We start from the raw sequence: 16,827 nt of genomic DNA, 5'->3' as shown, positions 1-16,827 counted from the left end.
GCACTTTAATAAATGTGCATTATGTTAAGAAACCAAATTTGGGGGCAATATGAAGCAACTTAGATAAACCAGACACAAACAAATAAAAATCAGAATTTATAAAAAGAAAATAGAGGCAAATTATATTTATAAACAGATTTATACAAAGATTTTCTCTATGCATAGACTTTTCCTTAAGATTTTCTTCTCCTTTAGGTTCCATTTAGCAGTATTTAGCAGTATGGCATGATTAGTAAATGCTGAATAGGTACCTCTCAAAATAGCTCCACCAAAGCCTGAGATGCACTTTTAATTATTTCTGGCTAAATTCTGTTTGAAATGAACACTGCTGTGGGTTAAATTCCACTTAAAGTAAACATATTATTGGGAGGGGTAACCCATTAAGTTATTATTTGTCATTAATATCTGTGACAAAAATAGGAGTGGAGGAGATGAGAGGATAGGTTGGCCTTGAGTAAGCTGGAAAAAGATTGGTCTCTAAGTGTTGTACCTCAGAATGTTGTCTTCAGACCATCAGCAGCAGCAGCAGCAACCTGAATGATCTTGCTAGAAATGCAAAATCCCAGACCTGCTGGATCAAGTTCATAGTTTAACAAGATCTTAGCTGATTTGTCTGCAAGAGTAGAAGAGTTGTTCTTAAACTTAGCACATATCAACACCATCTGGAGGACTTATTAAAATGCAGATTGCTGAACTCCACCTCCAAAATGTCTGATTCAGTAGATTTGTAGTGAAGCAAAAGAATCTGCCTTTTTAGCAAGTTCTCAGGTGATGCTGCTGCTGTTGGTTCAGTGACCACATCATGAGGATGATGACTCTAGTGCACAGAGCAGGCCATTCTGGGAAGGGAAGGCTAGAAGAAATTTAGAATTTGGGCTCTGCCCCAGGTCTACTGAATCAGACATCTTTGTTATGCTATATCAACCTGTCCAAGAAATTGAGGTGCTTTTTGGTTTGTTCAAAGATACTTTTTGTCTTTTATGAATATTTTAATGTTTATCATACATAAGTTTTGCATTTTTCTTGTAAACATTCTTTACTGGTATTCTTCATTGCTATTGTAAATAATTTCTTTTTTCCATCATATCTTCTAAGTGATTGTTAGCTCAGTCCACTGAAAAGCTCTTGTTTTTTGTGTATCAACTTTATGCAACAACACTGCTGGTCCTTTTATTGTTTATTTTCAGAATTAGAAAAGTAACATTTTGTAACACCTAATAACATAATGGATCTAGATAACAAAATAAATTCTTAACTATGAGATAAAAGCAAGAAGGGGTGAGGCCTTGTGCAACTTGAAGACACTCATCTATATTAGCATCCCTAAACATGGCAACCAGGTATTATGTGCCTTGTGATGCAAGACTAGAGTACACAGCACCACCTGCCGAATATTGTTTCCAAAAAAATTAAACCTGAAGCTAATCTAGGTTTTAGAGGTAACTATTAGCTTGCAAGAAATATGAGCAGCAGAAAGAAAGGTAGTTAATACCCTCAGGAAGACCAGATAGATCTAGACATAGAACATGCTATTTTACAGGTGCTATAGTTTGAATTTGAAGTGTACCCCCAAAGGACCATATGCTGAAGACCTGATCACCAGCCTGTGACACTATTGAGAGGTGAGGGCCTAGTGGAAGAAAGTTAGATCATTGAGGGGAGTTCCATTGAAGGGGATATTGAGAATCCAGTCCCTTTCTTGATCTCTTTGCTGCAATGAGGTGAGCAGCTTTGCTTCACCACATGTTCTCTGCCGTGATATTCTGCTTCAGCCCAGGCCCAAAGTGACAAAGCCAAGCAACCACTGATCGAAACCTCTGAAACCATGAGCCAAAGTGAATCTTTCCTCCTTGTAAGTTGTTTATCTCAAATATTTTGTCACGGTGACAGAAAGCTAACCAATACAGTAGGTGATTTTTTTCCCCCCCACAGATTGATGGTATTAAAAAGAATATATAAGATATAGAGACTTAACCAAATGCAATATGTAGACTTTATTTGTGTCCTATTTCAAACAACCAACTGTGAAAATATAATTTTGTGATATTTTAGAAAATATGAATGAATATTATATGGGTATTAGATGATTTTATAGAATTATTAATTTTGTTATAGGTTATAATGACATGCTGGCTTATGTTTTAAATGTTAAGTTCCTATTAATAAGAGTCGCATATTAAATGTTTATATATAAATTGCCATGATGTTTAGAATTTTACTTAAAATACCCTAGTTTAAAAAAGGAAGGAGTTGAAAGATGAAACAAATTAGCAAATATTGATACTTTTGAAGTTGGATGAGAAATACATAGGATTCACTGCATGTTTTTTTATATTGGTTTGCATTTGAGAGTTTTCCTAATAGTTACTTTGAGGGATTTAATACTGTTTCAATTTTTATAAATAACACTAATATTCAAAAAGGTTAATGGAGTGAAGCCATCATTAGATTACAGAATATAAATCTGGTCCCAAAGTTTGTCTGATGCCTGATTTTCAATACACAAACGCTGCCTCGTGTTGCTGTTATTCTTATGTATTCATTTAACCTTTAAGAGCATGTTTTTTCATTTTTAAAAGAAAGGATGTTGAATAATTACATATCAAAATTTCTTTCAACTCTGTCATCTTATGCTTTACAGTCAAGTGACATATGAATTCCCAGTCGTTGGCTTCCTAGTGAAGTTCTGGGAATAGATGTCTGTCTCCAAGTCTCCTGGCCTCTCTCTTGGGTCCTGGACTCTTCTATCCTGAACAGCCTGTCACCTTTGGTTTCTGGATATTTGGAATAGCTAAGCTCAAATTATACTTCTACTGTATCAATGAGGTCAACTTTCCATTTGTTTATTTTTATTTCCTTAGATAAAAATTATAATTTATAAAGAAGGAATTTTTAGTAGCAGAAAGCTCACAAAAGATTTAGAATACTCTCTAAACTTTGAGTTTTACGTATTTTAGAGTCCATCTTTCTTTCTGTCTGACCAAGTATCTTTTTATAGTTCCAAATTTCTTGAATCTATAGGAAAATGCTAGGAAGAAAACATTACAACTTTTAAATCATAATGGAAACTGAGATCAAAAAGGGGTAAAATGAATTAATGAACTCCCCTAATCATATCTACTGGATCATTTTAAAGAATAGGATGAAATCAGTAAAGTAATAACTCAGGTGATATCAAGTGACTCTATTTAAGATAAGTACCTCAAAATGTATACATCCTTTGTCAGAGCATACAACCCATGAAATGTTGACTAGTTCCCTTGCAATAACATTCTGTTCCTAGATTTTAACATAAAAGGATGTGCTTCTGCAATAATAATGAATGCTGATGGTTTCAACAGAACAAGATTATTTCTCCCTGGGGTTTTGTTGACATTTGTGTCATGGGAGGAAACATAAGGAATAGTAATCAGGGTTTTTCCTTAAACAGTTGGCTAACTATGAGTAAGTTTCACTGGCCCTCTGCATAAAGTATAGCAGTTTTAAAACTATGCAGTTATGAACTGATATTATATCAATTTCCATATTCTTTGGAACCAATGTGTGGAAAACACAGCTTTTCTTCCTTCCTCTTCCCCAGAAGATAAGATAGTTCTTTCAACCTCTAGTGGATGGGCTTGGCTAAGGTCAAAACTCTTAAAACTTTATTATATCTTTGGAGTGTTTTCCACTATTTTTTATAGTGACATTATATTTTATTTTGAAACATTTAATGGAAATAAAATGAGAGGTAAATCAAAGAATTTGGATGCAGTATCTTGAAGAGTGGCAGCCCTTACCTGCTACCTCACTTCTACAGCAATGCCCTAAGGCCCCCGGAACACAATTTGAAAACACTTGCTCTAAACAAGAAGGCCCATAGAAATATCTGGGGAGCACTTAAAAAGCTCTAATTCCTGCACTATTTCTTATTCCCAGAGATTCTGATTTGACTGCCCCAAAGTAAGCCCTGACCATCCTTGGAAACCTCCATGTGATTTTACAGAGCAGCTGAAATTGATAAACCATTGCCTTGAAGTATCACTGAGACGTCAGGGCAAGTCTGGACCAAATCTTACTTTGACATGGCCTAAAATTCACACCAAGCAGGAAGGGCCCAGAGTTCAATTAACCTTCCTGATGTGTCTTCTAGTGCTTAGGTTCAGACGGTGCCTGCTTTAGCCTTTGGGGTTTTGTGTCCCAGAATATTTGTTCTACAATTCTCATCTCTTAGTAAGGAATTTCATCATAAGTAGTTAACTCAAGGAAATACCCCCAAAGCTAATGCTACCTTCAATCCACACACTTAGGTTTGTTTTGAAGGAGCTAGGAGTATGCCACACCAAAATGTTCCATGCTGGCATATTGACTGTTTTGTGTTCAAGGCACTTGAAAAACAGCATGTGCAAGGCAATCTCTCTGAACTTCATGCTGTTTCTTAAAGGCAGCATTTAAAATTCTCATGTATAGCTGCCCTCCCTACTCTAGAAGGAAAGTATGCTTATCATAAAGGACAGGAAGTTGAGAGGCTGAGGGAATTCTGTACAGAATGTATTGAAATAATTCTTCTAGACTCCCCAGATAATTGAGATTTTTTTTTTTTTGCAACATCATATCTGTCCAATTCAGTGTACAATAGTTCAATCCTTTGGGTCTCCCTTTTCCTTAGAAGATTTCCAGGCTATGTAAGATTTGTGTTAAATAAATCATATGACTTTTTTCTATTGATCTGACTTATGTCAATCTTATTCTCAGGCCCAGCACAAAACAAATGAATGAACAAACAAACAAATAACCTAATTTGATAGAGGCAAAGTCTTTCTTTCCGTACGATTTTATGTCATTATCTCATGCATTTCATCCAAAGGAACTAAGCAATAAAAATAAAACCAAGAATTTCTGATGTAAAATTAGGACAGCCTAATTTTCATATGCTGAGATAGAAAATTCAAAAATTCTCTCCTGTTGTATGTAACAATGAATTCCACTATTATGTATAATTATAATGCATCAATTTTAATTAAAAGATAAAATAAAAAAGAAGAAGACAGACAGACAGATAGGCATGGCTCTCCAGGAGCTCAAATCCTGGAACAATCTAGATATCACTTGACCACAAAGAAGTCATTAAGTACTTTAATAAGAACAATAAAGACCAAGAAAAAAGAGGGGGATAAAACCATATTGGTAAATATCAGGTTACTTTCTAAGTAATGGTAAAAGCAGAGGGGGCTTCCTGATGGGGCTGGCTAAAATGGGCCTCTTTGGAGATACGGCATCCTATCTTCTCTCTCTTGATTCCTTGGAATGTCTGATAACAACTTAATGTAGGTTCGTGACATGAGACTTCAGCTTAAGTCCATTTTGGCCTGGTCTCTAGGGCCCAGCAGAGGGACTCAGCACAAATATAGGTAGCCCATACATTTAGTTTAAATGTGGGCAATGTGAAACCATTAAAGTTAATATTGGAGAAAAAAAATTCTCCCTGGAGCATCTCTGGTAACAGTGCCAAGGACACAGGATCCTTGGGTCAAGCTAGACTTCTTGTCTAAGTCCTGATCATAAACAGAAGGGAAAGATGGGCATTCTTAAGCAATGGGAGAGGCAGCACTAAGTTAGTTTAGGAACTTGCAGAATTTGCTGAGAGTTAAGCCTAAAGAAATACTGTCTTTGACTAAAGGGAAAGTACTTTAATCCAATGTAGTCATAGTTAAAGTGAGGGTAGTTTTCCCACAGTGCCTTGTCTTCATATTGGAATGAGGAGAAAATGTGGTTTGCTGGGTTCAATCCAATCAGCCTGCAAAATCCATAGACTTCGTGGCTGTATATACATGCTTTTCCACAAAAGAAAATTGCCCACATTTTCCTTCTTTTACCCCTCCCTGAAATTCAGAGAAAAAGAGATCAAGTGTGTGAGGGTTTACATAAGGCAGTTCTTGCCTACTCAGTGGGAAGAATCAAGCCTAAATGGTTACATTTGTTTAAGAATTCTCTTCTATTTAATAAACTCATCTGCCATATTTCTAGACCAAATGGTCAAAATTCTCTATTTTATGAGTTGCTTTTGCTGTTAATATTACCATTTTTTAAATATTGAAAATTTTATTACCACAAAGAATTTTTCTTGTCTTTCAATTTACTTCCACGCCCTTCTTCTCTGCTTAAAAAAAAAATGCTACTAAGTGGGAAAATGGTCTGACATTCAGCTAACTGTGATGCCAGCCTTCTCTGGAATGCTATGTTGTGTTGGGCTGTGACTTCCAAGGAATTCGATTCTTATTTACCAAGGGCTCCCACTTATTTTAATATATGTTAGAAAAAGTGGAAAAAAGGAAAACAATTCAACAGACTTCTCTCATTATGAGTTAGTCTTTGAAGAATAGAAATGGCAAAGAGAGATTTTGTATTTAGGCTTTATCTGGTGAGCTTCCAGTTTTTCAGTTGAAGGATTCAAGGAAGCAGCAATTCTAGTTCAACACAAATGCTGCTTTTTGCCCTAGTCCTCCCCTGCCCACAGGGTCCCTGTGATGAGAACTGCTGTCTGGCTAGGTATCCATTTTCCACCATGTGGATTGAGAAAATGCATTCTCCACATCATCCCGACTGTATTAACAATTGAGCTGTTCCCTTGACTCTTCCCCACACCTTCAGCTCTATATACAGTAAGAAATGCCTGGGTCTCCAATCCCACCTAGACCCTGAGGACTCTGTACCATTCCAATCCCTCAGTTTCCTACCTTCATCTTTTGGCTGAGAGGTTGGGAGGCACACACAATAATAGCTAAATTCTCAAAAGCCTATTTACAAATTATTGGTAATATGAGATAGAGGTGAGATATCCAAATAGATTAGGGTTTGGGATCTTGATAACCAACAAAATGACAACCGTAGGTGAAATAAATGGGAGGTGCATTTCACCTTCAGCCCTTGGAACTCTGCACTGCCAGGGGTTTCTTGGCAGGCTGTCCTGGATAGAACACTGAGTGACCTGAGATGGAGTAGCTTTGAGCTGAGTGAAGTTGTTTTGCTTTAGTATCTGCCTTCTGCAGTTGTGAAGGAAGCACAGAGACCCTCTCCACTCCTAAAAGGTGGAAGTCACATTATCATCTGGTGAAACTGACAGCTGGGCAGCCTCAGTGATGTACTCCCAGCCCTGATGAGATGAAAGCAGCAGGAATGAGCCACCTTCTGTGAGAATCAGCATCAGACATCAGTATTCCACGACAGTGAGCTGTTAACAAAGAGAATGGCAGAAATTCCACAGAAAGAAAGAGGTTGCAGGTTTCCCTCTGTTTTATGCCCTTCTGGCTGAGTTTCCTAGCCTTTCCCTTAAAATAAGTTGTGTATTAGAGAAGGAGCTGTGCATGTGTGTGTGTGTGTGTGTGTGTGTGTGTGTGTGTGCGTGTGTGTGCATGTTTCTGTGTTGTGAGTAAACCAGGAGAGAATGGGAGGCAGCTCTAAAATTGAAATTGAAATTTTCATCCTGATAAAAGAAAGAACAAAAGACACACAAGCCTTCCCATTTCATGAACAGCATGCCAATGGCAGCACAGATCAAGTGCTGTGCATCTTACCAGGCATGTTACATTAAGATTTGCGTCAGAATTGTGAAATAAGGCAACTTTTAAGGAAAGTATTTTGGTTTTAAAACGCACATTATTTAGGAAATTAAGGAAGTCTAATACAACCATCAAAAAGAAAGGAGAGGAAGTAATACACAGAAGAATAAAATACAAAATCTTTTCTAAAGAAATAAATAACCCAAGATAAGCTAATGTCTGACTTGAATGGACTGCTTCAAATTCATTTTATCTTATTCTTATTCAGATCATCTGTGGTAACATTCTTTGAAAAACCACAGAATGCCAAGAGAAAGGACTGGAAAGATTAGAAGAAAAAAGTAACAAAAGAAAAAGTCCCACAGGATTACAGGACCAGAGCAAACTTCTATGATGAATTCCTTTATAAGCTCAGAAGAGAACCTAACACTATATATGATAGCACATCATTTTTCTTAGGACAATTTGTTTACTTCTCTTCTACCAAAGTCTCCCTTTGAGCTTACTATTCTGAGAAATGTCTGCCCCACTCTTGCTAATGGCCTAAAATATTTACTTTCAACTAACAATGTGGTTTCACTTGGACTGCTTCCTAGGGGAAGCATTTTTTTAAAAAAAAAAGGTTTGCTTACTTGATTATTATCTACTAAATGCATAACAAAGACAGTTCTACTTTGATACCTTATAGTAGGCATATGAAATGGAACCTGCTACACTAATATTTCCCTCAAAGTCTAGCTTCTGGAACAAAGGGAAGCAAGCACCAGCCTCAGTAATGTGTATTCAGTGAACAGCTGGTTGAAGGGTGAGGTAGGGTGCATACATGACTCTTACCCATTTCCCAGACAGGAAGAACAAGGTATTTGTCAATGATTTTGCCCCATTTAAAAAATCTCAACATGTTTTTCAGACCCAAATCTCCCTGAGGGGTTCCTTATGATACTGTGTCCTTACTCTGCCATTCTGGCCACAATTAATGGGCGGCAGTGGGCATTTGAGAGCCCGGCAGTCAGTCAAGAGTTTGGCTAAGGGCCTGGAAATGACCTACCATGAAAACTCTACCCCACGGAGCCTGGTGATGGACAGACAGGTTAGAAGCTCTCTTTTCAGGACTTTGAACATGAGATACACAGAGGAAATCACATTTTAGGGATTGATTTGAGCAGAAGACCAATGATACCTGGAGAAAAGAGTGAGCAGAAGCAAAAAACTGTGTAGTGTTAGAAGCACTGAGACAGAAAAAAAAAAAAAGAATAGAAAGAATACTAGGTAGCACAAGAGCAAATGAAGCAGAGAATAGATGAGTCACCAAGATGGTGGAGGACTGAAGGAGGGAACCACAAAGGCCAGCTGAGGTGACAAGATAAACTGAAGGACTTTCCAGTGTGTGTTCTTCCATGAGGCCTGACTACTGTATCCCTGAATATCCCTCCATGAGCTCCCATGGCCTGACATACCCCAAAGCGGGCAACCTAAGGGAGTTTTTCTAATATGATTTGGCTCCATGGTGAATTTTAGAATAGATTTCAAACATTTTCCATAATAATGTGAAATGTTATATGTAATGATTTAATTAACTAGTTAATGTTTACATTTTGTAATCACAATTGACCTCAGAGTAGAGGGGAAAAAAATCTCCCTCTTCTGAAACTTTCTATACTCATATAGATGGTAGAAAAAAAAATTAAACATTTCAATAAAATTTCAAGATGAATTCACTGTCTCCTATTTAATGAGAATTAGCTATTTTCCTGTCCAGGATCTTCTTGTAGTTCAAATCTTGTTATTGCAGATTTGTTATTGTGAATCACATTTAGAGTGCTGGATTATCAATGTAGTGAATACTGCTTGAAATAAGAGGGTTCTTCTGCTTTTGGTGGCAATTGGGGTAGAAGGGGAAAGGGTAGGAATCTTTCATTAGAGAGGATGTGGATTGCTGCCCTCTTCTGGGCAGAATAGGAGAAGAAATAGTGTACAGAGGTATATGAAGATCTTCAGATATTTTCTAAGTTTACTTTAAAACATTTCATGAATGTCTATAATGTGTAGCATGTGGCTAACCCTAGCAATACTTGAAACTATTCCTCCCTTTGATAAGCTTATAGGTGTGATAGGAAAATGAAATTGTCCGGAAATGAGAAATAACTTCACTGAATAATACAACCAAGCATCAAATTAAACAAAATATATGTTTTATAACTCAGGGAAACTATTATTTCATTCTTTTAAACTTTTTTTTGACACAGGGTCTCACTATGTTGCTCAAGCTGGCCTTGGATTCAAGAGATCCTCCTGAGTAGCTGGTACTACAGTCATAGACCACTGTGCTCTGCTCTATTTCTATTCTTTGTGAGACACCTTGGCTCTAGTTAGATGATTAATGGAAATATATACAAAAGAAACTTTCAATGGCAAATTCTTGGGAGATCTGTGACAAATCACCAATAAATTGGTGATAAATCACCAATAAAATTGGATATCACAGACTTATTAAAATGTTAAATAACACCTAGACCTATGTTGCTCTAGTCTTCTAAAAGAAATGTTTTAAGGAAGGTTAATTATGAGTTCCCTTATTTCTCTGAGGTTGGCTCTCAATTTTGCTTAACACTGCAACTCCTGCCTCATGCAAAGCAACTTTGATCCTCTAAGATCTATAGATGTTTCAGAAAATGAATCTGGTTGACTTACAGTCTATGAGATTGTATGTTTTTCATATGGGCTTCAAGCCTTGAGCTCCCACTACATCTTTCACTAGGTGGTATCTGAAGTGTCAGTCTGATGTTAGGCCTTGCATATCACTCCCTTGGACTTTCAGATAGAAAGTAAAATTCTTAGCAATATTCTGGCGTTGTTGACTGTATCATTTTAATAGCATGTGTTCATCAGCTTTTTGGCACTGTGACCAAAATACCTGACAAGAACAACTTAGTGAGGGAAAGATTTATTTTGGCTCATGGTTTCAGAGGAACCAGTCCATATTCTGCTGTCTCCAAGAAGAAAAATCATGACAGAGGAGCTTAATGGAGAAAACCTCAGCTCATGGCAGTCGGAAAGCAGAGGGGTGGGGAGGGATGGAGGAAGATAAGGAGAGGGACAGGGAGAGGGAGAGAGGTGGGGAGGGAGAGAGAGAAAGAAGAAGAAGGAGGAGAAGGAGGTGGAGGAGGAGAAGAGAGGGGAGAGAAGAGAAGAAAGAGACAGAGAAGGGAGCAGGGATTGATACAGTCCTCAAGACCTTATCCCAGGTGATCTGCTGTCCACCTCTGGACTTTGCTGTACTGGGGAACATACTTTCCATGCATGAGATTTTGGGGGAATTTCCAAGTCTAAACCATAACATGGCACTATTCTATTGTAATAGAGACAATAGAATTCATAGTCATGGGAGTGATTGAGGGAGAGAACATAGATTTGGTTATAGGACTTAAAAATTTTGTAGAAAAGAAAAGCAATGGCTATATTTGATAACTTTAATAGAAAGTCCTTATTTCAGAAGAAAAGATGTAAACTGAAAACTGTATGTTTTAGTCTATTTTTCAGTTGTAGGAAGTTGACACCACCCTGGCAAGAGTGGAATGTGGTTTCCTTTGCTCCTCCCCCATTCAACTAGAATTGCACTGAGAGGCCAGAAGAGTTCCAGTGTGGCAAGCAGGTGGGCAGAGTCAAACACAAGGCCATGGAAGTAAAAATTTGCCATAAAAATGGTCATAGAATCCAGAGTGGCTCATGCATTCTGTGCTGGTTGTCTGATGGCCTCTCAGCCCAAAAGCCACTCTTCATCATGCTGACTGTGGTGCTTCTGCTAGATCATGCAAACATTTCTCCTTTGCCCATAGAAGGTGCTATGGGGTCAATGCAGAAGGGAAGGAGCTCCTCATCTAGCTCTAGGGTGCCTTTTCTTGGTTTGCTCCTGGCCTGGTGACCTGCAGTGCATGATCCCTTCCCTTCTAACTTGCTAATTCTAGTCCATAGGTCTCTCTCTGCCATCCTGGCTCTCAGCAGGGGTTTCTAACTTGCTAGTTTGGGCCCATTGTTCCCTGCCCACCAGTATCAGCCTGGTGGATTTCTCCATCATCCCAGGGACTCCTATCTCACCTTCTCCAACCAGATTTGAACCCTGCCCTTGGGAAAAGGAACTTCCTCCAAAATGCATTTCTTCTTTATGCTTTCTCCCTCAGCCCTAGAGTCAGAAGACTAAAATATGTTTATTTTCTTTCTAGTAGCTACATCCCCCGAAAATAGTTTAAAACTCTTTAATATTCATTATTCCTTGTTGAAATGCATATGTAGTATTTGTTCTCTGACTGGACCCTCACTGGTTTCCCTTACCTCTACAAATATTTAATAAAGTTAATTAGATTTGGATGTTCCTATTGAGTGTTAAGTTGGTATTTCTGAGCACAATTCTGAGTAGGGGTTGACCTTCTATTGTCATGGAGCTGTGCCCATTCTAAAGTAACCTGAGTCTTCAGAAGTGTTGGATTCTTCTTACAGATTCGGCCATGGCAGTCTTGTGCACTCAGATCAAGGAAGGATTTTAAAAAAGTAACTGGAATGATTTTCTGGACTCCTTCTATTTAGATTCTACACCATTTATATTAGAATATAAATGATTTAGCCAGTAAAAAAAAAGATCCTCTGCCATTTAACTTTCTCTCTGGATTATGTTCTAAAATCTTTTGCCCAGAGTTTATGTTTACCACATCTACTATTCCTTCCCTGTTTTAGGCATCCTTATTTGTATTATATCCTATGAAAATTTTCTTTAAATTATTTTATTGAATTTTATATCACTCACCAAAAATATCATTGCTCTCATTATTTAATTAAGGTAAAATTTGAATTTATACTATAAAAGGAAATGATCTCATTTTTGCTTTTCTGAATTTCTAACAACTGTAGTGTATTGGGTTTCATATTCATAAGTCTTTTTACACAGTAGTTTTTTAAAGTCTCATATTAGTATCACACCACCAATGCTGTGGTGTTTACATTGAAAAATGGCAAATTCCCTCTATTGCCCTTCTGAGTAACCATAATACTGAAATTGACCAGACAGTAAAAATTTGACCCAACTTTGATTAACAATACATGCAAGGCCATGCAGTTATAAACACTGTCAGTTAACTAAGGTATGGATGCTCTGAGGGAGGCTTTGGAAGTGACACTACCACACTCAGCCTTATGTGATTAGAATTCAGTGTCCAGACTTTACCTAAGGAAAGTAATATTTGAAAATTAGAAGAACCACAGCCAAAAAAAGGTCTTATCTGACATATGGGGGAAGCTGTACTTTTGGACAGGCTAAATAATTTGCTTAAGGATACATGGTGGGATTGTAGCTCAGCAGAATGTGGCTCCTTCAATCTCTACTTTATTGGAGATGGTTAGGTTAGTGATTACTTCATGATGAGGATCAGAGCTCCTTGTGCTTGAATAACTTTTAAAAGGTAACATTACAATATTTCTTGTCAAGGCTAGCCTGCATAATCATCCCGATTTAAAAGATGAAACTTATCTCTATTTCATTTCCTCTAATAATTATCATAAAGGTATTTGGAAATCCTGAAATGTATTTTTGTATAGCAAAAGAGGTGTTTGTGTTTTTAGTTCTTAGACCAGAGACAGGTACAATTATATTTTCTAGTTTTTCTTATAATAAACTGAAAGACAGGTAGGACTGCAAGTAACAGTTAAATGTTCTAACTTTTCATAACTACAACTTAAATCAGCTATAATAATTCTGCCACAAATTACATATTTTATTTGGAAAAACTACAAAATTTTGCTCAGGGAAAATGTCAAATGTATATTTTGAAAGAAACAATGAATTTGTGAAAAAAAAAGCACTGAAATAAGATCAGAAGAATTAAATTCTTGGGGAGTGCTTTTCTTATGTATCTGTGGTAATATCATAAGTCTCTATTACACTGTCAGTAATATATAATTATTACTGATATAAATATCAGTAATAATTTTATTATCAATAAAATGGGTCTAATGATAGTTTTTTTTAACTTCATAAGTTTTTTGTAAGGTGAATATAGGTGATAAGTAGGAATTATTGTGAACTTTCATGAATAAATCCTCTGCATTATGAGAGGTTTTCAATATTATGTTGCTAAATGTTGCTACAACATTTAGAAATCATAGCCATCCTTCGGTATCTGCAAGACATTGGTTCTAGGAACACCTGCCTTCCCTCCCCTCCCTTGGGTACCAAGATCTGTGTATGCTCAATTCCCTATACAAAACCGCATAGCACATGCATATAACCTGTGCAGTTCTCTTGTATACTTTAAATCACATCTAGATTTCTCTTGATACATTATATGATGTCAATGCTACATAAATGTTTGTGATACTGTATTGTTTAAGGAATAATGACAAGAAAAAATTCCTTATGTGTTCAGCACATGTGCAACTTTTTTCAAAATTTTTTTTTGATTTGTGGAACCCATGGATATGGAGAGCTGTTATTATGTCTTATTTAATATTTTCAGGTGTACTTGAATGCGATCAAAAAATGCAAACTGGTATTTGACAAAATCACGTTTTAAGGATCCATTTTAATTTTTTACAAAGTAGAATTTAGAGTTAGCTTGTCATCCCTTTTCATATGCAAAATATGAGTCCTGTAAGGCCTACAAAATATTTTTTCTTTTCTTTCTTTCTTTTTTGTTTTTTGATCAACTGTTTGGACTCTTTTATGAAATTTCTTTTCAGACCACTGGATGATGAAATTTGAGGCCTAACATTAAAAGACTTTGCCAGATGCCTACTGATAAAGACATCCCTTTTGAAAAAGGCAAAGTGAGAAAAACAAGAGAGCGGGTAATATTGTTAGCATCTGAAGTTACACAGTCCTCCTGGTGGGAAGACAGAGGGTTGCAGAGTGGAGTGAAAATTCAAAGATCTGGCCTACCTGCAGGCTCTCGCTAACTGACTCAGAGGAATTGCTTCCCTAGGCAGAACATCGGTTTCTTCATCTAGTCAAGTCTACTCAAATGTATTCTCCTCTCTTTTCTTCTCAGCTCAGTACTGATGTACTCTACAATGTATGGTCTAACAAGGCACAGCCATTGGGTTCTACTCCTGACTCCACCACAATGTGAGGGCAACACGTGACTATGCTTCCTCTGACTTTGACCTAGTTCTCTATAAAACTGACTCAGTTACATTTGCTACCTGCCTCCTCTGAGGAGAGTTCACAAGGATTAATGAGATAATGATGCCAAAGGCCAGATCTTTTAATGGAAGCTGCTAATTACAAGCAAAGCACCAGTGGGTGAGTACATAACTAAAGTCTGACCCTTCATCTCTGTCAAAATGCTCCTGGAATGGGTGACATCATCACCAGATATAAAAGAACATTTTTCTGGAGAAGTGAAAATGAAAAGGGGGAAAAAAAATCAGGCCTTCAAAGAGTACGAGACAATTGCTATGCACATGAGAAGGGTGAAGGTAATGAACTTTTTTACTGCCCAGACAGAATCTTGCATGGGAGTGCAAAGGGAATTTTCTCAGCTCACTGAGAACAGAAGATGTCAGACAAAAATTTGCAAGATGTCAGAATGGTTGACAAGACATAAAAAGTTTGGGGAAAGGATATTTGGAAAGCAGATACACATGTTTCTGGTTTTATATCAAGTAGAATCGCTTCTAACCTGATGAAAATTTGGTCCACTGTTGGGAGGTCAGATATCTTTAGAGACTGTTTTACTTTTTTTAAAGGCAGAATATGCTTTATAAAATAGGAGGCACTCTGTGGGAATTTTTTTTTCTTTTTGGCTGAGATAGGAATCCTTTTTCTCTCCTTCTCACTAGGCTCATCTTTAGCCTTTTTTATTTTTTTTCCTTTACTTTGGTACGCAGAATGGGATTTAATTTCTGCACACTGAAGACTTCGTTGTTAGGTGAAATGCATGGTTCCTCATGAAAGGGACTCAAGGAGCCCTTAGGTGTGGTGGGCAGCTAAGGAACACTCCCTGCTGAAGAAAAGCTCTCTTCCCAAGGGGCCTGAACCAATGAGAGATTTCATTCTTTCTTCCCGCCTCTTCCTTTTACCTCTCATCATCTGTCCTTCCTCTTATCGTTCTTGCCCTTCTTCTTTTCTTTTTCTCCAACTAATTTCTACTGATTATTACCAAGTAACAAGTCCTGGGTAAGGCCCTAAATAAACAGGTATCATATTTCTTATTGGCTTAATTGCTTTGATTCTCAGTTTTGTGCTTTTCCTGAGATGAACAGGGCCTAGTATTGAATGATTCCAAGTTGTCTCCCACACATCAGGGTCTGTTGGTACAGGAACACAGGTAATAAGAAAATTCCATGTGAGACTTCTCATCTTCTTAGCTACCTCTGGGAATAACTTTTATGGGATATTTGTTAGCAGGTATTTTGAAAAAAAAGATAACACTGGTTAAAAAAGTTATTTCTTATACTGACTCTTCTTATACTCAACTCCCCATCCCCACTCGATAGAGAAGCCTAGTTTTCTTAACATTTCTCTGATTAAAATGTATACATGGAATTATTCCTTTAGAGTCCACAGAAGCCTTTCACTGACTTGGCCTCTGTAGTCAGAGCCAAGAAAAACCATAAGAGGGAACTACAGCACCTTCCCCCATCACCACACTACTCTAACTGCTGCTCAGTTAGATCAGCAGCCAAGATTCTCCTGGTAAGAGCATTTACAGTATTGAGCTCATTTCAGATGAGTTCTGATCTTCCATTGCATGACAGAAAATAGTTCCAGGTTCTCAGGAATGAGGCTGTATATGCCTCCATGTCCAGTAGATATTGTTCTTTACTCAGCAGATTTTTAAACTCATCTCTAATCATCTCATTTTAAACATAAGATACTGCTAAATGGAAAATATATACATATATAAACATATCCTGAGGAAAAAATTAAAACTTGGACTGGTTATGCTAGCATAATTTTAGAATGGAGTCTTATTTCAGCCTTGGAAATTATTTTCTTTTTCAGATACCAAAGCCTGGCAAACAACTTTAAATGTAAGAATCAGGTTTTATGTTTCACATTATATGATTTTTCAAATTATCAACCAGTGGGATGAATTTAGGCAAATATTAAAGGGGTGTCATTCTCAAAGCAATCTGACCATCATCATTACAGAAAGAAGGTGCCTTACTAGTCAAAAGGCCAAGAGAGAGGGCACTAACTAGAAAAACAGAAATACAGCAAACACCGACATTTCATGTCTATATTTCAACTACTGTATTTATTTCCCATTAAAATGGTTAGCTAGCATTCTTGGTTATT

At 37.1% G+C, this 16,827-nt stretch overlaps 2 protein-coding genes across 4 annotated transcripts in view; one reads left to right on the top strand and one right to left on the bottom strand.

Moving 5' to 3' along the window:
• Nucleotides 1-16,827, top strand: part of Calhm4 (calcium homeostasis modulator family member 4) — a 47,587-nt gene that overhangs the window by 10,440 nt on the left and 20,320 nt on the right. For both annotated transcript variants that reach the window (XM_078019356.1, XM_078019354.1), the window contains exon 2: nucleotides 14,573-14,826. In XM_078019356.1, the coding sequence (XP_077875482.1) occupies nucleotides 14,792-14,826 (35 nt within the window). In that variant the 5' untranslated portion in view covers nucleotides 14,573-14,791. The remainder of the gene's footprint in view (nucleotides 1-14,572; nucleotides 14,827-16,827) is intronic.
• Trappc3l (trafficking protein particle complex subunit 3L) overlaps nucleotides 1-16,827 on the bottom strand; it is a 43,571-nt gene that overhangs the window by 18,923 nt on the left and 7,821 nt on the right. The gene's annotated exons all lie outside the window — the stretch shown is intronic.

Source organism: Ictidomys tridecemlineatus, chromosome 8, assembly GCF_052094955.1.
Source record: "Ictidomys tridecemlineatus isolate mIctTri1 chromosome 8, mIctTri1.hap1, whole genome shotgun sequence".
Lineage (NCBI taxonomy): Eukaryota > Metazoa > Chordata > Mammalia > Rodentia > Sciuridae > Ictidomys > Ictidomys tridecemlineatus.
Note: the sequence above shows the minus strand (reverse complement) of the source record. Positions and strands in the feature narration are given on the sequence as shown.